Genomic DNA, 25782 nt, shown 5'->3' on the forward strand with positions numbered 1-25782 from the left:
ACGCGAGAATGGTTCGTCCGTCGGCCAAATCACCAGGCTGCGAGCCCAACGCCCGCCTCGACCAGTCCCAGCAACCGAGCAACCACACCCCAGGAACACAGATGATGACACTGGCGACCAGCTGTGTTTCTACCATCAGAGGTGGGGCGCAGAGGCCTGTCAATGCCGCCCACCCTGCAAGTTTCAGGGAAACGCCAGGGCCAGCTGCCGCTGACAGCTACGGCGGCTGGCCGCCGACAAAGCCTCCTATTCGTTCAGGACAAGCAGTCTGGGTGGCGTTTCCTCGTCGATACTGGAGCAGAGGTCAGTATTTTGCCCCCGACCGGCTGCGACATTCGTAACAGGCAACCAGGTCCTCTACTCAATGCAGCAAATGACACAACGATACGGACTTTTGGTACCCGTACACTTCAATTACAATTCGGCGGCAGCCGTTTTACCTGGACCTTTACCCTTGCCACCGTCGCCTGACCACTCCTAGGGGCCGATTCCCTTCGGGCCCACAACCTGTTAGTCGACCTGCGAGGGAAGTGGTTAGTCCACTCCAGAACTTTCCAGACCTATCCCCTGGGAGAAACCAGCCTACCAGCCCCGCACCTGGACTCCATTTCCCTGTCTAGCCAAATTCCCATCAGTTTTGGCACCTCAGTTTACAAATTCTAGGCCCAAACACAGGATGCAACACCACACCACTACTACAGGGCCACCCCTTCATGCCCGAGCACGATGACTACGTCCAGACAAGCTCTGTCTGGCAAAGGAAGAGTTCCATTGCATGGAGGAGCTGGGGATTGTTCGCAGGTCAGACAGCCCCTGGGCCTCCCCCCTGCACATGGTCCCCAAAGCCACCAGCGGGTGGAGGCCCTGCGGCGACTACTGCAGGCTGAATGACGCCACCACCCCAGACCGCTACCCCATCCCTCACATCCAGGACTTCGCAGCGACCCTACATGGGGCCCGCATCTTTTCCGAAGTGGACCTCGTTCGGGGATACCACCAAATCCCGGTCCATCCGGATGACGTCCCCAAAACTGCGATTATCACCCCATTCGGCCTTTTTGAATTCCTTCGAATGCCATTCGGCCTTAAGAACGCCGCGCAGACCTTCCAGCGGCTGATGGACGCAGTAGGCCGAGACCTGGACTTCGTGTTCATTTACTTAGATGACATCCTAATCGCCAGCCGTGACTGCCAAGAACACTTTTCCCACCTCCGCCAGCTGTATTCCCGTCTCCGTGATTTCGGCCTCACGATCAAGGGACTTGACTCTATCGATTTCCTCGGCCACAAAATCACCAGCGACGGGGCAACACCCCTACCTGCTAAGGTAGACGCTATCCGCCATTTTGCCCGCCCCAACACGGTCAAAGGCCTACAGGAATTCCTTGGGATGGTCAACTTTTACCGTCGGTTCATCCCTGCAGCAGCCCGTATCATGCGCCCTTTGTTCTCACTGATGGCTGGTAAGGGCAAGGACATCGCCTGGAATGACAAGGCTGCGGCTGCCTTCGTTAAGGCCAAGGACGCCCTGGCAGACACCATGATGCTTGTACACCCTAGGACAGACGTCCCAACCGCCCTCACGGTGGACGCATTCAACACCGCGGTGGGTGGGGTACTGGAACAACTAATCAAAGGCCGTTGGCAACCCTTGGCGTTTTTCAGCAAGCACCTTAGACCACCCGAACTGAAATACAGCACTTTTGATCAGGAACTTCTAGCGCTGTATCTGGCGGTCCGGCATTTCCGGTACTTTCTAGAAGGCAGGCCTTTCACTGCTTTCACTGACCATAAGCCTTTGTCCTTTGCCTTCTCCAAAGTCTCCGATCCCTGGTCAGCTCGTCAACAGAGACATTTGTCCTACATTTCCGAATTCACAACGGATATCCAACATGTCTCCGGAAAGGACAATGTCATTGCTGATGCACTTTCCAGACCGACCATCCACAACCTGTCCCTGGGTGTCGACTACACGGCCCTGGCTGACGCACAGCAAGCTGACGACGAGCTGCCCAGCTACAGAACTGCAGTCTCGGGCCTGCAGCTCCGAGATTTCTTGGTTGGTCCAGGTCGGCAGACCCTCCTTTGCGACATCGCAACAGGTCAACCCCACCTTATAGTCCCTGCAGCCTGGCGGAGAAGCATTTTCGACTCGGTACATGGGTTGGCACACCCGTCCATCAGATCAACTGTCCGACTGGTCGCCGGCAAGTTTGTCTGGCATGGCCTGCGCAAACAGGTCAGTGAGTGGGCCAGGTCTTGTCCACACTGCCAGATATCGAAAATCCAATGACACACCAAAGTCCCGCCACAGCAGTTCGAGCCTACCTGTAGAAGGTTCGACCACATCCACGTCGACCTCGTGGGCCCTCTGCCGGTTTCAAGAGGAGCCCGGTACCTCCTTACCATCGTGGACCGGTTCACGAGGTGGCCAGAGGCAACCCCTCTATCTGACATCACGACTGATTCCTGCGCCCGGGCGCTGCTCACAACTTGGATCTCAAGTTTTGGTGTTCCTGCCCACATCACTTCAGACAGAGGCACCCAATTCACCTCCAGCCTCTGGTCTACATTAGCGAACATGCTAGGGATGCAGCTGCACACCACCATGGCCTACCACCCTCAATCCAACGGGTTAGTGGAACATTTCCACTGCCATCTGAAATCAGCCTTGATGGCTCGCCTGAAGGGTCCTAACTGGGTCAACGAATTACCTTGGGTCCTGCTTGGCATACACATTGCCCCCAAGGAAAACCTCCACACTTTGTCAGCTGAACTTGTGTACGGGGCGCCCCTGGTTGTCCCAGGGGATTTCATACCTGCCCTTCTGGACCAAGGGGAACAACCCATGGCAGTCCTGCAAAGACTGCGCGAGAGGCTCGGCAACTTGGCCCCGATTCCCACCTGACGGCACGGTCAAGCCCCATCCTGTAAGCCCAAAGAACTACGAGACTGTAAGTTTGTTTTCATTCGCAGGGGCACACCTCGGGCACCGTTGCAACGACCTGATTCCGGGTAATCAGGAATAATGGATCCACCTTTATTTTGGACATTGGGGACAAGGAACAGGTCTTCACGACGGACCGCCTCAAACTGGCCCATTTAGATCTGCAACAACTGGTCGAGGTTTCAGCACCGCGACGCAGAGGCTGACCTCCTAAGCGGCGGCTAACACAGCCCGCGGACCTTGGGGACCGTATTGCCGGTTCTGGGGGGAGGTTGTGTAGTGACTCACTGTCCGGGCAAGCAAACCGGCTCGGCAGTCGGGTCGCGCGTCGTCGGAGCGGCAAGGCCCAAGATGGTGGTGGGCCTTCATCTTCCCCGAGCGATGGGGAGAACCCGCGCGCAGGAAAGACTTGATGATGTAGCATATACGTCATTGTCGTTTGGAGTGGGCGGGAACATCTCTCTTAAAAGGCCCGCGCAAGGTGGGAAAATAAACCAGTTCTTGTTCTGAAACCCTTCGACTAGCGTCTTGTTTTTTCCTCACTTCGCATTAGCAACCGCTACACCACAAACGTTTACATACATTCATCCTTATACACTATCAAGACACTATTTAGTCCATTTGTCTTGTTGGTCATTTTTTTCAGATTTCTTTAAATTCATTTTTATCATGTAATATCCAAAAATATTGTGAAAACATCTGTAGATTTCGTACTGAGAAAACCCAAATCTTTATCTGTCTTTCAATATCTTCCTCTACTTCCCTAATGACATCAACATACGTTAATGTTAAAAACCTCATGAACATAACATATCTCTGACTCTCAGCACAACTCAACCAGATCCACCACCTGGCCATATTTGTCATCAGGGATTCAACCACAGGAAGGTACAGTGGGCTCATTCCTTGGCAGTGGTGGTGAGAGGGTTCTGAACACTATCCTGGGATAGCAAAAGTGACCCAAGCTTCTTGTGAGTCTCAAAGAAACATTCCTGCACCTTCGGTTCACAAAAGAACTTGAAGTAAAATTTAGAGGTTTATTTCTTTGGGCCCTTAGTTGTCCCACAACCAGCCCTTTAATTAGCCATTCACATGATGTGGCCATGCTGGAAGACCAACATTTATTACCCATCCATAATTGCCCTTAAGAGATGACATGATAGAGGAGCTGTCATTGCTACACCACTCAAATTCTAACTGATCCAGTCCTGGTGTCTGAATTGAACTAGCATGAGGAGACAGTGGTGGTGGGCTGGGTGTTAGGGTGTGGGCAGTATTAGAGCAAATAAGCAGGTGGTCCCATTTGGGGTTAGAGAATAACTTAAAATCATAACTTCAGTGACTGTTTTAGAAGGGATATAGTTCTGCAATAACAGCTGTGTAGCCCAAATTTTGGCTCTCTACATCAGAACCACAATATCTCTGCATCATGAAACATACTGAAATTTGTTCAGATGATCTCAAGCTATTAATTCAGTGTCCTGTTTTTCTCTGTTTGTTTGTAGTTACCTTTATAGAGTTGGAAAGACTATCATTAATTTGATCCATTACAAGTTCCCCAATGTGTTATTTGTGATACTGACTGAGAAACTAATGTAGGCTCAGAAACCAGGGAGAAATCCCTTACACTTCTTTGAAAATTGCCAAGGATTTTTTTTTAATCCACCAGAAAGAGCCTCCAAAATATTGCTCCAAATTTGCAGGAGTTACCACGGTACTTCACTGGAATGTTAGCCAGAATTATGTCCTCACATCTCTGGAGCAGGACTTAAATTCGTAACTACCTGAACTAGTGCCCAAACAATTCTCATAGTCATAAAGTCATAGAGTTCTACAGCATGGAAACAGACCTTCTGGCCCAACTTGTCCATTCTAACCCAGAAGCCTACCTGAGCTGTTCCCATTTGCCTGCATCAGGCTGGTGGACATAAGACTGCTAATCCAGCAGAAGCTGGATACATGTGCGGTTAATATCAGTATTGCAATTTTCTCTTCCCATCTCCTGACCTTGTGCACAATACAGACTTAAAGGCAGACTCAAAGGCAGCAGCAACCTACATTTTACTCATGGGCCTGCAAAGGGAAATGCTTCTCCTAGCCCACAAAGAAACCCATGGGCCTCCCATACCCCACTCAGACTCCTTCCCCAGCACTAGGCTGATGGTTGGGTTCCTTTAGACTCTGATGGCAAGTTCCTCTTGTTCATGTTCACTGCCTGGGATTTGCTTGGAAGATTGATAGGGCCCAAGCAGAGAAATCCAAGAATTACATTTCTACTTGGTGGAAAGGGGAATGTTTATTTGTGTACCCACTGTGAGTTAAAATTTGGGCTTGAAAACATTAAATGTCCTGTCAATTCCAGGAAACTCTGAGCCGTGAAGCAAAATATAATAATCACATGTGATTATCAGTCTGATAGTTTGCATTTTTCTTTGTATTGGCAGGAATTTGATATCTTCCTTAATGTCTTGAGGTCAAATTTAACTGTGGATCAAAACACAGTGATTGTCTTAAATTGTCACAACGGTAAAGGAAGGACTACAACTGGCATGGCTATCTCCCTGCTTCTGATCTGGCACATAAAAGTGAGTTTAAAAGTTTCTACAGGACCACTTTAGATCAACAAACCGCTGGAGGAACTCAGTGGGTTGAGCAGTGGGAACACTGACAATTCCTTTCCCCTCACAGATGTTGCTTGATCCGCTGAGTCCCTCCAGCAATTTGTTTTTTGCTCCAGATTCCAGTATCTGTAGTCTCATGTCACCATTTTAGATTTGTCTGTTTGAGGTATTATTTCATTTGTCTTAGATTATTGTTTGGAAGTAGAAAGGTAATGCAACTCTCAGTACCTTTCTCATTTTCAGTGAAGTCTTGCTGATAACATTTTCCTTTGAAGTTCTTTATAGTTTGATAAAAGCTCATGGTGAGCCAGTGTACAAAAACATAGATAAAAGACAGCCAATGAGAAGAGAAAAGTGCATCATTGAGAAACAGGAAAGTCAGGCACAAAATTATTGTAAAGTGTTCTAGATTTCAGTAGCTCCAGCTTCCACAAAATTAAGTGTTTAGTTCCCACAGGTTTTGGTTTAGTGACTTTTTTATGGTTTCTGCTAATCACATTGATACCATTAAAAGATTGCATGAATCTAGCAGCATATAATGTGATGTTCCTTTGCGTAATGTAACAAACTGTATATTAATCGAACTATGGGACTTTTTTGGTGCACTGAGAAGTAGCTGCTAGTTCTGATTGGGTATTGCAGATACTGAGGGGTCAACTTTTAGTCAATGTCAGTTCAGTCAATGCGAAGGTGGAGGGTTCATGTTTTGCTCATGGTGCTGGGATATAATTCCAGCCTGACACTCATGATGGTGCTAATGAAGCAGTGCCACATATAGAGAGTGTTGATTGATTTATTTAATGCATACTCTGCTCTGTGTAAAACATCCCATGATACTACTTGAAGATGTGTTTGAACTAATTTCTAACTTCCCAAAATTTAAACTACATATTACTAGTAACCTAAAATCAAAAGAGAAAGTGTAAGAAATGCCATCAGATTAGGCATGCCTCTGGAAGGGAAATGGGGACTTCAGGAGAATGACCATTCATTATACAGTACTTTCCCATAGGGACTTGTATTCTTTCATAGCTAATGGTCTTTTAAACAATGGCAGTATTCAGGTTTGAAAAACCCTCTGCATCTATTTTTTCTAACTTTCCTTTTTACTCTTCCGGTAATAATCTACACAGATGACTTACCCATTTGTGGCCTTCATGGACTTAATGCTGTTAACCCTTTCTAGAAATTGTCTTTCACTATTTGCCTTTATTTCTTTCAATCATTTTTTAATACAGACTGTATTTGAAAGGTTCATGCTTTTGATGTTTTTTTTATCATATTAGGGGTTTCCAGAACCTATTGTGGAGGATATGGTGAGCATCCCCGATGCAAAGTATACAAAGGGTGAGTTTGAGGTAAGAAACTGTAGTAATTATGAGCAGGAAATTGAAAATCTTTATAGAAGTACAGATATAATTGTTTTCCAATCAGCTTTCACGCTCACAGTGTCAGTGACTCTTACCAAAATTACCAGTGGCAAATGTAGGCCATTCTTCAACTTTTGATCTGTCTGTAGTATTTGGCACTGTTAACCATGCATTGACAAGCAGTGGATTAATTTGAATTGCGTGTAATGTCTTTGGCAAATGCATTGGGACACTGAATCCTTATATCTGAAGAGGTTATGGTTTATTTGCTAGATTGCAGACTTAAACAATATACATATTGAGACTTTAAGCTGTTGGTCCAGACAATATCTCCCTGTGAAATTATTACGTAGTAGCAAAGCAGATACACCACATGGCCTGCCTGACCAAAAGGGTCATGGTGTGAGCACAAACGAAACAGGGAGAACAGCATGTCTATGCTTAAAGATCAAAATAAAAAGCTGCAGATGTTGGAAATCAAAAATAAAAACAGGTGCATTTTCTGTTTTTATTGTTGAATGTGGTGGGCTTGGTTGATAAGATTGACCCAAGAAGTTTCAGTCAAAGGCCACACAAGCTCTATTTGGAAGGCTTTTGTTTCAAAATATTTTCAATGGATAACATGGATAAATGTGAAAAATCAAATCATGTTAAAAAATGATCTTAAATAAGTCCAGGGAAAACATACCTCTACAAAATTCCAGGAGAAAACGTTGATCCTTGAAGGCGTCATCACAGGTAGATAACAGGTTAAGAAGCAAATGGGATACTGGCTCTTATTAGAATGAATGGGAGAATATGCAAAGTCCACACAGATAGTGTCAAAACTGAGTATCTTGAGGAATCTTTTAGATGAATGAGGCACCTTGAAGCTGGACTAGTGCAGGCTTCTCACAAGTACAATGAGAATTAAAAATGAGCACACTTATCATTAAAAATGCATAAATAAACTAAACCAAAAGAACATCATTATTTGGAGTTTGGAAGATGAGAGTGAATATAGAATGTGGAATCACATTCGTAGATTATATCTGTAGAAACTTGAGCTGGATGACGTCACTCACTTCTTTTGTCCTTTGTAAAAGATTTGCATGCAGAGGGATCATGCTCCAGTACTGACCAAGAGATTCCATGGTTCCATGATAAGGATTGTGAACAATATACCCATAATTCAGGGTACACAGGCAGATGAAATTTACTATTAGGACATGGTCTGACGATGATCCCCAAATCTTCCCTTTGTTGCACTTCTGTTTATTTGTCCCTCAGGCAGTTCTTAGTCTGGTTCGTATTCTTCCAAATGGTGATGAAATGAAAAAGGAAGTGGACAGAGCTCTTGATGCAGTGAGTGATTCAATGACTCCTATGATGCATCACTTAAGGGAACTCATCCTCAACACCTATAAGAAGGTAATCATCATTTCCGTTTTCAAAAGGAGCTGGATTTCCCACTGTCAACAGATGACTAATACATGTTTACTTTTCATTCACCATTATGTTGACAATTTATTCAAGGTATTTATTGTGGTTAATGTTCACTTTGTTTGCTTGACATTGAAACTGGTCACATGGCCAGCTGCATTTTGAAAGTGATCTATCATTGGGTCCCCAAACCATACAGATATCTCAGATAATGGGAACTTTCATCTGGAGGCCTTAGAATCAGAGGATCTCTTCAGCATTGGCATGGCTGGGCTGCTCAGTAATGAAAGGACACTTCATTGTGACAACATTGTTTTCCTGGTTATCTATTGTTGTAGTAATAATTGATTGGCAATTTTGCAAGGAAAGGGAATTATAGTGCAAAGTATTTATGTGCAAAAAGAAAAAAAGTATTAACCCAGCAATGTTCAGGCAATGCTGAGCAAAAGATCTACTTGCTGGAACACAAACATCACCGTTACATTTTCATTGTCCAGGCAACCCCCACGTTACAGTTGTTCAGGTAACAGAAGTTTGCCCTTGTAGAATTCACAAATCACTACCCAACAATTTGAGATACGGAATAAAATTCACTCTCATGGAATTTATTTAAATAATTTATAACACAAAATTTACTTTTTCAACTCACTCTTCTTGACGCATCTGCAGACTTCACGGCATCGTTTTGTTTTATTTTTCTTGGAACGAACACCTCCCCCCCTCCCCCCAATAAGACAGGGGTCTCCTGTAATAATTCAAGCTCCAGCCCAATACTATTATGTGTGCTTACAGCAGCAACAGTTTTAACAAGGCGGTTCACATTTTCTGTAACTTATAGTTTATGTAACACAAATACTAATAAATTTATAAATTCATTTATTATTGTCACATGTACTGAGATACAGTGAAAAACTTGTCTTGCATACTGTCCATACAGATCATTTCATTGCAACAGTGCATTAAGGTAGTACAAGGTAAAACAACAACAGAATGCTGAATAAAGTGTTACAGTTACAGAGAAAGTGGAGTGCAGGTAGACAATAAGGTGCAAGGTCATAATGAGGTAGACTGTGAGATCAAGAATCTGTCTTATCGTACTAGGGAACCATTCAATAGTCTTATAACAGCAGGATAGAAGCTGTCCTTCAGCCTGGAGGTATGTGTTTTCAGACTTTTGTATCTTCTGCCTGATGGGAGACGTAAGAAGAGAGAATGTCCTGGGTGGATGGGATCTTTGATTATGCTGGCTGCTTTACCGAGGCAGCGAGAAGTATAGAAGTATAGACAGAGTCCAGGGAAGGGTATAATCTGCAAATTTGTAGGTGGCATTAGAGCAGAATCTGGCCACACAGTTGTGAGTATATAGGGAGTAGAGCAGAGGGCTGAGGACGCAGCCTTGTGGGGCACCAGTGTTGTGAATAATCATGGTGGAGGTGTTGCTGCCTATCCTTACTGATTGTGGTCTGTCGGTCAGGAAGTCAATGATCCAGTTGCAGAGGGAAGTGTTGATTCCCAGGTCTAGGAGTCTGGAGATGAGTTTGCTTGGAATTATGGTATTGAAGGTGGAGCTGCAGTCAATAAACAATAATCTAATGCATTTATTTTTATTTATTTATTATTTATTTTATTTACAGCATGGTAACAGGCCCTTCCAGCCCAACGAGTCCGCGCCACCCATTTTAAACCCAAATTAACCTACCCGTACGTCTTTGGAATGTGGGAGGAAACCGGAGCACCCGGAGGAAACCCACACAGAGACGGGAGAATGTACAAACTCCTTACAGACAGGGACGGGAATCGAACCCCGATCACTGGCACTGTAATAGCGTCGTGCTAACTGCTATACTACCGTGCAATGCAGTAATGTAGGTGCCATTACTGTCCAGATGCTCCAGAGATGGGGTCCACTGTAGAACTGTTTTGGTGGTAGGCAAATTACAATGGTTCAAGGTTGTCTGGGAGGCTGGAGTTAATGCGTGCCATGACCAGCCTCTCAAAGCACTTCATGATGGTGAATGTCAGAGCCACTGGGTTGGTAGTCATTAAGGAACATTACCTTGTTTTTCTTAGGAACCCGGGATGATAGTGGTCTTCTCAAAGCAGGTGGGAACCTTAGATTGAAGCAGGAAGAGGTTAAGAATGTCTGCAAATACTCCCGCCAGCTGCTCTGTGCAGGATCTAAGGACACGGCCGGGGCACTGTCTGGGCCAAATGTTTCCTGTGGGTTCATGCTCTGGAAGACTGATCTTACATCTGCAACAGTGACTGTGGATTCAGGTGCATTGGAGGCTGTCGGGGTGGGTCGTGACATTCCAGTCTCCTTCTGTTGAAAACATGCATGGAATGTGTCAAGCTCGTGGGGAAGGGATGTGCTGTTGTCTTGTGTAAATACTTAGGTTGTCACAGGACAAGCAATAGACCGTTTCATTTTAATCTATTATCCCAAAGACGTGTTGGTTAGTAGGTTAATTGGCCACTGTAAGTAGTTCCTCATGTATAGGTGAGTGGTAGAATCTGGGGGAAGTTGATGAGAATGTGGGGAGAATAGAAAATGAGATTAATGTAGGGTTGGTGTAAATGGTGGTTGATGGTCTGCATGGACTCTGTGGGCCAACAGTCTTGTTTCCTTGCTGTATCACTCTATGACTGTCTGATCAAAGAAAAGAGACTGTCACCCTACTTTCCTTTCCACTCCAAACTGTTAAATGCAATGCTGCTAGATGGTTACATAGAGCCTAAATATGAATACATACATAAATAATTGGAAAGGAGAATAAAAAGGCAAAATAATAACTGTCTACAGTTGATGTACTATAATTAAACTGTCTACATTTTGTAGCCTGAAGAAGCTTTCCACTTTTGTTTGACAAAGTTTTTATGGGATATTCAACAGATGCTGCCTCTCTAAGCATGTGGAGCACGCACTGTGAAGCAAGGAACTGTGCCCCCTGGGACTGTTTCCATTTTCACTTTGATTTGAAAGCAGGCATGTTTGAAGGTGGGATAGATTCCTCTCAAGGTCAGGTAATTAAAGAAGTAACCGTTTTTTAAAACTGCTACTTCATTTGCTTTTCCCATCTGGTAATTCCCAGACACATTCTTGTACTGATGACACCTACTCATCTTCCAAAAAGAATAATCTAAATATTTTCTCACACTTCCATGATTTCTTACGACTTAGAAGGGGCCATTCATCCCATCAAATCTGTGGAGACTCTTGGAGAAATCCCATTAATTTCTCATTTCTCCACTATTTTTTCTGTAACCTATTCTCTGTCACATGCTTACCAACTTCACTTCCACCACTCTATTTACACTCAGAGAAATTTACAGAAGCCAATTAACCGCCCAATCAGTATGCCTTTGGGATGTGGGAGGAAACCTGGGTGTGACGAAGAAACACAATCACAGGGAGAGTGTGCAAACTCCACACAGATGATGCAGGAGGTCAGAATAGAACTCAGCTCGCTGGAGCTATGAGGCAGAAGTTGTACCTGCTGTTCTATTCTGCTGCCTAACTAACTTAAATGATAAAGTTCCATATTGCTCCCATTGCAACTGGCACAAAGACACAGGATAGGTGGAAGGAAATGGCATCCCTGCAATGAGTTGAGGAGGAGGATTGATGGTTAGAGTGATGGTAAAATGCCAGCCTTGACTCAATAACAGAATTTTGAGTAAGAAAGTTGTGGGTTCAAGCTTCACTCCAAGTACTTGAGCACATTATCTAGACGGACACATCATTTCATATGGAGGGAGTGTTGCACTGACAGACTTGCCATCTTTAAAGTAAGATTTTGAACTGGTTTTTTTGTCTGCAACGTCAAGTGGGATGCAAACATTTTCTGGGCACTACATTATTATAACCAATTCAGGGGAGTTTTCCCCAGTGCCCCGCCCAATATTTATCCCTAAAGCAACTTTAATTTAAAAATAGATTATCTGCACATTAACGCCTGTTGGAAATTGAAGTGTTCAAATTGGCTGCTTTGTTTATTTGCTATAAACATTTTAGGATCTCCTAAACTCATGAAAAGCACTTTATACAGGATTTAATTCTTGGTTTCTTTAAACACACTGTTTGGTTTTGTTATCTATCAGGCGAGTTTGGAGAAGAGAGTGGAAAAGGGGTACATTGCGTTTTTTCAAAGTTGATCAGTGACCTTGCAAAAATATAAACAGAGTTAGCACAGCATAACAAATAAACACTGCATAATCATGAAGGTAGGACAATGTGACACAGAGTGAACATAATTAAAGATAAGTTTTGACTGACGTTAGAAAAATCTTCTATAAAATGACCTATCAAAACATAGCATAGACTTCTAGGGAGGACAAAAGAACAAAATTCCTGGAAACATCTTAACTGGCGTTAAAGGTGGGATGGGGAGACTGCACCTTTGTCATTGGAAAGTTTGAGGAGGGCTGAGTAGTCTTACAATTTTGTACCTTGACAATCATCTCTTCTTTCCCATACTTGAAGATTTCTGTTTGCAATGAGGAACTCATTCAGCCTTTTTACAATGCAGATTATCTCCAATTTTGTTCATTTTGAACTTCTGTCTGTATCATTTTTGCTGAGTCTTATGAATACGGAACAATGTTGATATAGGGAGCTTGCAGGGAGTTGCCAGGTGCTGTTGAGGATCTAACGATTATAGCGTGCCTTTGTAGTCATCCAGTTTACATTGTGATAACCATCTTGTTTTGATTTTGTTAGTATCTAAACTGCCCAAACTTGATTGTGATATAAATCCTCCTGTAGTTACATAAAGTGTTCCATAATTCAACATTCCCAGCTGTGAAGTCAATTTAACAATGCACATGGTTTAGTGGATTAGATGAATCATATCAGGATGAAAGGCTGGGAAAAATGTTAGATATGCACTACACAAGGTTTCACTGGAGATATATTTATATGAGATAGTCAACTGGAAGACCAGTTGCATCTTAACCCTTAATGTTCAACTTCATAGTGCATTTTCCAAAAACAGGAATATCGTTTTGTTGTAATTTTTGACCTACAGCATAGCTGAGACTGAGCACAGAAGGTCTTTAACTTTTCTCAGGCTAAATGCCAGCAAATTTAAGAAGACATGTATTTTTTATGGTGTCATTCAAGATCTACAAAATGACAAAGGAATTTACAGCCTTTTTTTTGCAATGTAGAGACCATTGTAACATTGGTAATAAAACAGGGAACTTCTACACACAAAGGTGCCACAAACAGTAATGGTCAGGTAATCTGTTTTAGTAATGTTATTGGAAAGATAAATATTGGTGAGGACATTGAGAATATTTCCCCTACATTTCTTCACGAAATGTCATGTTATAATAAGCTACAGCACACATGGGGTAAATTTTAACTTCTCAACCAAAAGCCACAAAAGTTGGAGTAGAACTTCTTAAATACTTTCCTGAAATGTCACCCAAGGTTATCTCTGGAGTGGAACAGAACCTCCAGCTATGTCACAACTGACAAACTAATCCAGTGGTGAGGAGCACAGAGAAAGTGTAATTGGTTCCATGGAAGAGGGAGGTACTCACTTCATAGGATGATAACAGCCTACACTTTCAACTAATGCTCTACAGCCAGCTGGTTCTGATTGTTCCACTGTCATTGAGATATTACCACCTTCGCCTGGACCTTTTACACACAGGGCTTCTCTTTTGCTTTTAGACTGCTTTATGTTTTGATATTCCTAGTGGTGCTCGGGCAGCACCAATGAAGACTGATTGCATGATCTCAGTTGGATGGTCATCTCGAGGAGTGGGATTGGGTTAGGTCAGTTTGAGGATTGGGATTAGGTTAGGTTGGAGGACCATTGTTGCATTGTGGAAAGATGGAACATACGTGAGAATCTCATCAATGAGTTGTTGTCTGAGACCCTGACAGTAGGCAGCACTGTTATGTCTTATTTGTAGATTCCAGATCTATTTCTTTCTCAGTTTCCTCATGCTTCTGTAATTTGTCCCCTCTCTTTGTGCAGCCCAAAATGACGTACATTTTCACTTACTCCAATTAACATTGAAGCAAGTTGATAGTTCTGTTGAAGTATTGTAAACTTCACTGATGAAGGACCATGATTGGGTTAAGGAGAATCTTGATCCTGGCATTTCTTTCAGTGCACAAGTGCTATTCCAAGTGGGAGTCATGAACCAGTTGTTCAGAGGACAGCATTCTTTACTATTACTGCCACCAGGTGGGTGGGTAGAAGGGTAACATGGACTATTACAAGATGAAGGCACATTGTCTCCTTCCTGTATAGCTTCCTGCAAACTTGCTTCAGTTGTTGCCCATGTTCACAGATAAGTTGTGTGCTTAAGTACTGGAATTCTTTCCAATTGCAATAGAAGGCCTGCTCTTGTATGAAGCTGTGGAACCAATGGTGGAATTGATGCCCCTTGCCTGAGGGGAAATTTATTGCTCGATCCATTTGCTGTCCTCCTTTAGAAAGGTGCTATGTTCCAGGTGTCTGGCGAGCAGTGCAAATATGACCTCCTTGACTGCTGTTGCAGGGTAGATTGAGAGATGTTACAGATGCCACTTGCTGGATGTTGAAAAAACCAGGCAGTGCCCTGGTGCTGGTCCACAATTCTTGATTGCACAGGTCACAGCACTCAGCTTCTGCCTCCTTTGAGAAATGGAACCAAATGGCACACTGCTCCTCTGTGAAAATGAGGAAGAAAATCATATATTTTTCCACCTTCATTGAATATGGTCTCCTCAACCCACAATCCTTGGAGTCACTCTGCAGAGTTCTGCCATCCTCCTTGGAACTGCTGTCACCATCCTTGGTTCTTGAGTTGGCACCCCCAAATACAGGCCAAATGAATACATGGGTATTAGATCAACAGAGCAGGATTTTGTAAGACTTTGTCTGTCTTAAGATACAGATTTTCCAGATGAAAACAATGCAGTTTATTGATTCAGAGAGGCACCAACTATCATAAATATGAAAATATAGTTACACAAAATAGGCAAACAACCCATAACAAATGGAATAAACTGGCTAATAAGAAGCAGGCAGCTCAATCCTGGCAGTTCGTTATTGTGGTCTCTTTCATTTGTTCATCTTCTCAAACTGGATAAGGCTGATATGGGCTCCATTCAAGGAGCTCTGTCTGTTTCCTTCTTCAGCATGCTTTATGGCTGGGATGAGGGGGAGGGAAGGCTCCCAAATCAATCACTAAGTTTGATACAACTCTCAATTTACCCTTCTATTTGTAAGAAGACATGTAGTAAGATTGACTTCACTTAGGCCCGTTGCCCACCCCAGCATGCCTGCCTTTCCTTTTAAGAATTGTGCTAATTTTTAAATGGCAGTTAATTAAACAAATGGGTCTGAATGACATTAGCCCCAACCCTTTATAAATTCTACTCTGCGATGCCAAAGCTGGTTTTCTGGCTTAAGTCTCTTCTCCACTGATAACTTCTATAAAGAACTTCAAATTGTGCATCTCAGGGCCTTACTGACAAAGCTAATTTAGTTGGTCAGCACAAATAAGTTGTAAACCAGTCTCTAGTGAAGTGTGGCAAAAGGAACTGGTTTCCTCATAAACCACCACATCAGGCCTAATGACTTTGCAAATTTTATCAGTTGTAAACCAATTCACTCTTATTTACTATAAGACAGTTTCTTACAATATTATACAGTTCAGGTATCAGAGATAAATCAACTTGTGCTGTATTAATGTTGAGCAAAAGTACAGGCAAATTATACAACACCACTGAAAAATTGAAAAGCCATCAATGTCTGTGAAGTACCAACCCAAACAGTTAGTTCTTATCATGGCATTCCAAGGGATTTTACCCAGATAGACAATGTTCTGAAGCAATTCTGAGATTATTGCCAGGTAATCTTTGTGGGTCATCTACATCAGTAGATGGCAATATTGTATCACATGCACTCCTTTCCCATTCAAATTTGTCTGATGTCTGTGAAGAAGGATACAGAATTTTGCATGGTTAAGGATATATCACCTTACTAGAAAATTAACAATGAGTTAATTAGTTATCAGGTTATTAGTTTCAAATTAAGCTTAGAAGTTTCTGAAATTTCATTAACCTGGTATCTCCTAGACACCTTATAAAATTCAAATAATCTGTTAGCCTCTGTTACACAGAATAATCCTCACCTGTATTGTCAACTATTTTTCTATCAGGTTATGCACTCTCTCATACCATAAATTTACAGATTAGGAAGGTAAACTTTTGAAAGAATTCAGAACCTCTTTACAGCAACCTATGAAATGTAAACACTTAAAGTTATAGAGGTGAATATCCCTTTAAATAAATTGGCAGCCCATTTTCCATCTTCAGGAGCAATTACTTCCTAATTGGGATGTAGACCCAATCAGTCAGGTAATTCCATACATATTTATCAAAAAGGTGATCATTTTAAATCAGTGCTGTACTTCTTAAAGATAGCTGTGAGGATTTCCCCTCAAAAAATATCAGGGTTAGCTTACTCTGGTCCCTCACCATCATATTGCCAAGTTGGTCTTTGCTTAATCAATCTCTGGTCTGAGAAATGGGAGCATTTACAACCCAATATGTGAAGATTTAGGTCCTTTTGATAAGAAAGGTGTCAGAGCTGTGGAAGAGGCTGGTACTGAAGAAGTAAACTCTTGTTATGAAGTTACATGAGAAAAATCAGGGGCTTACTTCAGAACAGAGGTTGAGGAGGAGGTGAATTCAAAGAAATGAGCAATTTCAATGAAGTAAACTGGGGCAAGCTGGTCAGCAACTCAATTATTTTAGATCATTTGACAAAACTACAATAACCCCCTAACCTTGATAACGTTACATTCATATAACTTAATTGACATTTTCACCGAAGAAAAATAAGAATCAGATTTATTATCACTGATTTATTTGATGTGAGATTTGTTGTTTTGCAGCAGCAGTACAGTACAAGGACATAAAAATTACTATAAATTACAAAAATAAACAAAAAGTGCAATAAAAAGGAATAATAAGGTAGTGTTCATGGGTTCATGGACTATTCAGAAATCTGATGGCGGAAGGGAGAAGCTGTTTCTGAATCATTGAGTGTGGGTCTTCAGGCTCCTGTACCTCCTCCCCAATGATAGTAATGAGAAGAGGGCATGTCCTGGGTGGTGAGGGTCCTTAATGATGGATACCACCTACTTGAGGCACTGATTCTTGATAATGTCCTCGATAGAACCATAGAACAATAGAACACTACAGCACAGAAAGCAGGCCATTCGGACCTTCTAGTCTGTGCTGAAACGGTATTCCACTAGTCCCATTTACCTGCACCCAGTCCATACCCCTCCAGACCTCTCCTGTCCATGTATCTATCCAATTTATTCTTAAAACTCAAGAGTGAGCCTGCATTTACTACATCAGATGGCAGCCCATTCCATACTCCCACCACACTCTGAGTGAAGAAGTTCCCCCTAATGTCCCCTAAACCTTTCCCCTTTCACCCTAAAGCCATGTCCTCTCATACTTATCTCTCCTAATCTAGGTGGAAAGAGCCAACTCGCATTAACTCTATCTATACCCCTCATAATTTTGTAAACCTCTATCAAATCTCCCCTCATTCTTCTGCGCTCCAAGGAATAAAGTCCTAACCTGTTCAGTCTTTCCTTGTAACTCAACTCCTGAAGACCTGGCAACATTCTAGTAAATCTCCTCTGCACTCTTTCAATCTTACAAATATCCTTCCTATGGTTAGGTGACCAGAAATGCACACAATACTCCAAATTTGGTCTCACCAATGTCTTATACAACCTTACCATAACATCCCAACTCCTGTACTCAATACTTTGATTTAAGAATGCCAGCATGCCAAAAGCCTTCTTTACAACCCTGTCTACCTGCGACGCCACTTTCAGGGAATTATGTATCTGAACTCCCAGATCCCTTTGTTCCTCCGCACTCCTCAGTGCCCTACCATTTACTGTGTATGTCCTACCTTGCTTTGTTCTTCCAAAATGCAACACCTCACACTTGTCTGCATTAAATTCCATCTGCCATTTTCTGGCCCATTCTTCTAGTTGGTTCAGATCCCTCTGCAAGCTTTGAAAGCCTTCCTCGCTGTCCACTACACCTCCAATCTTAGTATCATCAGCAAACTTGCTGATCCAATTTACCACATTATCATCTAGATCATTGAGATAGACAACAAACAACAATGGACCCAGCAAAGATCCCTGAGGCACACCACTAGTCACAGGCCTCCAGTCTGAGAAACAATCATCCACTAGCACTCTCTGTCTTCTCCCACACAGCCAATTTCGAATCCAGTTTACAAACTTCCCCTGGATACCTAGTGTCTGAACCTTCTGAACTAACCTCCCATGTGGGAGCTTGTCCAAGGCCTTACTAAAGTCCATGTAGACAACATCCACAGCCTTTCCTTCATCTACTCTCTTGGTAACCTCCTCGAAAAACTCTACAAGATTCGTTAAACACGATCTACCATGCACAAAGGCATGCTGACTACCCTTAATCAGCCCTTGCCTATCCAAATACGATCTCTCAGAACACCTTCCAATAATTTACCCACTACTGATGTCAGGCTCACTGGCCTGTAATTACCTGGTTTACTTTTAGATCCTTATTTTAAACAACGGAACTACATGAGCTACCCTCCAGTCCTCCGGCACCGCACCTGTGGCTAAGGACATTTTAAATATATCTGCCAGGGCCCCTGCAATTTCTACACTAGTCTCTCGCAATGTCCAAGGAAATATCCTATCAGGCCCGGGGGATTTATCTACCTTTATTCGCTGTAAAGCAGCAAGCACCTCCTCCTCTTTAATCTCTATATGTTCCATGACACTATTGCTTGTTTCCCTTCCTTCCATATCCACTATGCCAGTTTCCTGAGTAAATACTGATGCAAAAAAACTGTTTAAGGTCTCCCCCATCTCCTGAGGCTCCACACATAGACGACCACTCTGATCTTCTAGGGGACCAATTTTGTCCCTTACTGTCCTTTTACTCTTAATATACGTGTAGAAACCCTTTGGGTTTACTTTCACATTATCTGCCAAAGCAACCTCATGTCTTCTTTTTGCCTTCCTGATTTCCTTTTTTAGTATTTTCTTACATTTTCTCTACTCTTCAAGTACCTCATTTGTTCCTAGTTGCCTATAACTGCTATACACCTCTCTCTTTTTCTTAACCAGATCGACAATATCCCTTGAAAACCAAGGTTCCCTATGCCTGTCAACTTTGCCTTTAATCCTGGCAGGAACATGCGAACTCTGCACTCTCAAAATTTCGCCTTTGAAGGCCTTCCACTTACTGAGCACATCCTTGCCAGAAAACAACTTATCCCAATCTACTCTTCCTAGATCCTTTTTCATTTCCACAAAATTGGCCTTTCTCCAATTTAGAACCTCAACCCGAGGACCAGACCTGTCTTTATCCATAATTAATTTGAACTAATGACATTATGGTCACTGGACCCAAAATGCTCACCTACACATAATTCTGTCACCTGACCTGGTGGGGAGGATTGTGCCCGTGATGGAGCTGGCTGCGTCTACAACCCCCTGCAATCCTGTGCATTGGAGCCTCCATACCAGGCTGTGATGCAACCAGTCAGAATGCTCTCTACTGTACATCTATAGAACTTTGTAAGAATCTTCAGTGACATACTGAATATCCTCAAACTCTTAATGAAATAGAGCTGCTGGCATGCCTTCTTTGTGATTGCATCAATGTGTTAGGCCCAGCATAGATCCTCTAAGATGTTGATGCTCAGGAACTTGAAGCTGTTCACCATTTTCACCACTGACCCCTCGATGAGGACTGGTGTGTGTTCTCCCGACTTCCCCTTCCTGAAGTCCACAATCAATGCCTTGGCCTTGCTGATGTTCAGTGCAAGATTGTTGTTGTGACACCACTCAACCAGCTGATCTATCTCACTCCTGTACGCCTCCTCATCGCCATCTGAGATTCTACCAACAACAGTGGTGTCATCGGTGAATTTATAGATGGCATTTCAGTTGTGCTTAGCCATACAGTCATGAATGTAGAGAGAGCAGAGCAGTTAGCTAAGCATGCATCCTTGAGATGTGTTGATTATCAGCAAGGAGGAGACGTTATTACTGATCTGCACTGATGGTGATCTCCCAATAAGGAAGTCAAGGATCCATTTGCAGAGGGATGTACAGAGGCCCAAGTTTTGAAGCTTGCTGATTAGTACTGAGGGGATGATGGTGTTGAACACAAAGTAAAAGGTGCATTTAGACATTTTTAAAAATAAAGCCTTGAATATGAATGTAATCGGCTAGGCTTAAGGTGAGAGAGGAGAGATTTAATAGGAACCTGACGGGCAACTTTTTTACCCAAAGGGTAGTCAGTATATGGAATGAGCTGCCAGAGGAAATGGTTGAGGCAGGTACATTAACAACATTTAAAAGGAACTTTCACAGGTACATGGATAGGAAAGGTTTAGAGGGATATGGGCTAAACACAGGCAAAAGGGACTAGCTTAGATGAAATCTTAGTCGGCACGGATCAGTTGGGCCGAAAAACCTATTTCTGTGCTGTATGACTCTATGGCTCTGTGACTGTATTACCTGCTGCCCCGAAAATGTGGACCTTTGTCTTGAATAGTTATGGTCTATGTGGTGAAAATATACAAGAGCCTGAAACAGCTGTGAGGCTGAAATCACACTTAGGCAAGGCTGGATTTTCATTTCCAGATTTTTTTAACTTAAAATGAAGTTTCAAATTGTAACATTTCCTGGGTTGTTGAAAGGTCGGCCTTGGGTCAGCTGGCCTTGATTTTGACTCTAGGTTAGAAAAATGTGACTTCACTGAGGGATTGCTGCCATGTTGAAGGATCTGAATTTTGCCAAAGTTGTCATACCAAGGATCCACCTGCACTCTCAGGTGGATCTGTGACATGGCACACTTAAAGAGGATCGGGGAAGTTCTCGAAGGGGTTCTACTCAATGCTTATTCTTCAACCTTCAACAATAAAATGAATACCTGGTTACCATCAAGTTGATGCTTGTGGGAACTTGGTGTATGCAACATTGCCTCCTGCATCCCCTGCAAGATAACAACAAGTTGCATATATTATTGCCTGTAAGTCTGAGTGCTAATCCAATTAAGAAGCCAATGCCTGGAACTATACAGTTAGCAGTGTGATTTTTCAGGTATGTGCCCTTGTTCAAGACAGCATTTCCAGTATTTTCAGCTTTCACTCTATGTTGCACTCTTACTTAAAGACTGTCCTGTTGAATCAAATAGCATTTTTCAGGCCAGCTGGTGAATAAAATATTTTGCTTCAGTTTACAACACTTTTATTATCAAGCACCATGCATATTCTTTGAATGTCACAGTACTTCAGATTCTGAATCATCATTATAATTTGTGGTGACTTTAAACTATTTCTCTGAATGAGGCCCTGTACTTGGGTTGTTTTTTATGGGGCACAGTGGTTTACTTTGGATCCACACTCACTGAAGTCAGCAAATGTTTTCACACATGAAAATTAATCTGACAGATGTTGTCTATGTTGATAACAGTCAATGGTTCAGTTGTAATGAGAACTTACTGTGATGCAGGAATCAAAAGTATATTTGGTACCATGAAATAGTTGAGATTTGAAGCAGAAAACATGTTTCATTTTAAGAAGAGGTCAGCAGATTCCCTGAAGTTAATTTACAGTTGAACCAGTTCCATAAGTCTCACTCTTTCCACAACTAATGCTACATTAATTGTGGAACAATGCTTCATGAAACTCATGTCTCTGTTAAAAAACAATTTTGAGCTAGATCTTCCAGCTGATAGTGATGAAGGTTTAATATTGGGCCACTGCTACTGGCAGCAATATTAAAACTTCATTGCTCTCACAGCTGAAATTTCATAAAACTGAATGGGCATGTTAATCTCCCCTATCCCTGGTTTCAACTCTCCTTCTTCTTCTCCTTCTTCTCCTCCTCCTTCTCCTCCTCCTTCTTCTTCTACAATCCCTTGGGATCAAGAACGACTTGCTTCCATTCCAGTTCCGAGAACTGGAAGAAACCTGTGCATGATTGCTTTTAATGTGTTTAATATGATCATGTATATTATGATCATGATCATGACAGAGCGAGGTTTTGGTATAATGGCAAAGAGATCTAAGATAATTGGACACCAGGTCCCAATGCACATACTTAGCACACATGTGGACAAATACATATACATGGAGACAGGCACAACCACACCCTTTTCCTCGACTCCTCTCCTTCACATTCCCCATCCGGAGATGCGTTTTCCTGATTAATGGGGGTGTATTTACACTGCTGGAGCAGGAGCACCAACAGAAATAGAAGCATCTTGCCTTAAGTGCCAACTTAGTTGTGTTTTTGTTCACATGTCTTGATGTCTTCTCATTTGCTGCAGTGCCAATTTGTTTGATTTGTACCAATGTAGACAAGCACTCTATAAACATAAGAAATTGTTCCTGAAACTGAATGCACCTATATTATTCCAATTGAAAGCTGGCACATAAACATACTGTATATTTGTATTTGCCATAATACCCACATTGATATTTATGATCCATTACTGATTGCCACCACTCATTCCCATGAATAAAATTGAATGAATAATTTCACTTGAAAACCAAGGTAAAAGTTTGGCTTTGTATGTGATTGGGTGCTCTCGCTACCCCTAATCCACAAAGGAGGTGATGATGTTGCTGAAAGGAGGTGAAGATGATGTGCTCCATATGATGGAATAATATGGCAATCAGTTGGCAGTTGGCCTTTAAGGACATCTGGTGCAAGCAGTGGTTTCTATCAATATCTAGTGGTCCAGCTCAATGATAACTCCAGCTCTTTAGGATTGCTCTGAAGAAACAATCATGCCATCTTTCTCCAACAGCAACTCTGTCCCAGTGGAACTTCTGGGTGTAGAAACATCTCTCATGCTTCAGAACTCTAATTGTGGAGAGCTGAAGGACTAAAACACAAGGTGTATTTCTGGTGATGAGAAGAAAGAGAAGTACGAGCTTGTGGATATAATGTGTCAGTCTTGGCAAGAATGAGTACTAAGGCTGTGACTGAGACAGTCCAGACACATGTCTGTCCTTTCAAGTGGACATAAAAGATCCCAGCCAGGAGAGTTTTCCTGATGACCCTCAATCACTTGGTCATTATGCCATTGCTTTACATGGGAACTTCTGTGTGCAAATTGGCTGCTACATTTTCTATTTTACAAAAATAACCACATATCAGAAGTACCTAATTGGCTGCAATTGTAGAAGGCATCAAAAAGTGCAGGTTTATTTTTAGTTTCTTTTAGTCTGTTTATCTGTTTGTCTGATCCAGACATATTTCAGTGCTTAAAAAAGATGTGTTGCCCAGGGACTTCTCCCTGCTTGGTGCAAAGCCTAAAGAAACAACATAACAGCACATGCAATGGACAAAGTGTGGTGTTGCCTCTATGATATTCACCGTGGTTGAAGCTCTGAAAGCAGAGGTTCCCACTGAGAACCACTGTTTCACAATGAGGCCATTTTGGGACAGACTTGCCTTTGAGTGATGTGGATTCATGGCCAATTCTTACATGGCTGCCCAGAGCAGAAATGTAAATTGGGTTCCCAGTAACACAGGAAAAGGGACAAACAGAATCTGCCAGATGGAAAATTGATCCATTGTGGAGGAATTTTTAATGGCTGATACACTGGTGGATGCCCAGGTAGAGATGTATTCATTAAATAATGCAGGTGAATGCCTAAATGCTGTTGCGAAGTCCCGGTCTTACAGTCCAGGTCCACACCATTCACATGTAATGTACAAAATTGAAAGAATGATGTTAATCATGTGTTGCAAGCTGAGTGATACACCTGTTTTGTCTGACAACATCTGCACACAAGTGATTCATGTACGCAGAGGACTGCTATTAAATATTGCAAACATCATTAACTGATTTTCAGTGAAATGTGCATATAAATGTTCTGTTATGTGATAGAATTTCTAACCATTTGCTTTGCTTTTATCTCAATATTTGAGAATCTTAGTCTAAACAAGCAGAATATTTACAAAACCATCTCATTCATGTCTCTCATTTATTCATCCCACATCCATATACCCAGGAAGAAGTGGGCATTTTATGCTATTGCTCAAAGACCAATTTTTAGATTCGTGATCTATTTTTCACTTTTTTATATTCTCAATTGTATGTCATTAAGCCAAATCAAGTAAGATCGAACGTTCAAGGAGAGCATACTTCAAACTACAAAAAATTAAAGATGTGTAGAAACACTGCAGTTAGATTCTTTATGATAAAAATCATCATTTTTCCTCCAGAGTACTACGTATTTTGAATTGTGCCACCTATAAATTCAGGTTGGAGTATCTTGTTAAGAAGTTTGCTTCCATGAACAAATCATTTTAGTAACAGCCAGAATGTCTTCATTACCAATGCAACTCTTATTTAGAGCCCGTCAGCCACAGATCACTGGATTCTCCGCCCAAGTATCTGACACTACCACCACTGATTTACTGACTTCACCACAAGGCCTCCACCACCAATCATTTGGCACCAGAACTCCTATCCACTGATGGACTGACATGAGCTTTCCACTCACCAACATCACCCCAACTAACCGATTGCCTGACATAAGCCCCGCACCTATCGACTGCCCAACACGCACCCCCACCATAGATCACCTGATAAGAAGCCCTCCATCCATTGATGAACTGAGGCAAGACCCCATGCAGTGATCACCTGATACCTACTCTCCAATACCCTTTAATCCTTCACTGTTAATTTCAGATTGCCACCTTGAACTGCCTAGTGCAGGGCTTACTAACACTGATCCTCAGCAGTCAGTATGCACCCAGACGTTCACCTTTGAATTCATAACAAACTCTCCCTGACCCTTCCATTCAGAACTCATCGATAGCCTAGCACACTGCCTGAAGGAGAGGCTTTTCCTGTGCAAAACCAGTTCAGTAGGATGAGCATGTTGGTCAAACAGTGGAGCCATGACCAATCATTTGTGAGTATATAGTGCAGGGACCAAGCAAAGTGTCTCTGTGGATGCTGGGGAAATTCTAAGCATTTTTTTTTGGATAATTTGGACAGAATTCATTTGCATTTATTTATCTGGAATTCAAACACTAAAATATTCCATTGTGTTGCATCTTTCCGTTTGTTCTCTTATAAGAACATTCTGTTAAGTTTTGCTAAATTTTTAATTAATTTAGTTTCACTGAAAGCAGACATAGTGTGGTTTTGGGAAAATATCTTATTCCTTGATTTGGAGGAACACATTTTTCCTGACCATGGTTTGCAGTTGTTGTGCAGTGTTTTGGTTGTGAAAAATTGCTCTCTTTTAAATTTTTATTTGAAAACTGACTTCTATTAAAATGAAAGAAACTAAAAGATATCAACGTTAGGGCAGTGCTGAAAAGTACAAGGCATTGACAGAGG

The 25782-nt window shown here is 42.3% G+C and overlaps 1 protein-coding gene across 1 annotated transcript in view; it reads left to right on the forward strand.

Moving 5' to 3' along the window:
• The window catches only part of LOC127572589 (paladin-like), a 126065-nt gene that overhangs the window by 69287 nt on the left and 30996 nt on the right, over positions 1 to 25782 (forward strand). The window contains exons 11-13 of the mRNA XM_052020008.1: positions 5392 to 5532; positions 6855 to 6926; positions 8208 to 8348. Coding sequence (XP_051875968.1) covers positions 5392 to 5532; positions 6855 to 6926; positions 8208 to 8348 — 354 coding nt within the window. The remainder of the gene's footprint in view (positions 1 to 5391; positions 5533 to 6854; positions 6927 to 8207; positions 8349 to 25782) is intronic.

Source organism: Pristis pectinata, chromosome 7 (genome assembly GCF_009764475.1).
Source record: "Pristis pectinata isolate sPriPec2 chromosome 7, sPriPec2.1.pri, whole genome shotgun sequence".
Lineage (NCBI taxonomy): Eukaryota > Metazoa > Chordata > Chondrichthyes > Rhinopristiformes > Pristidae > Pristis > Pristis pectinata.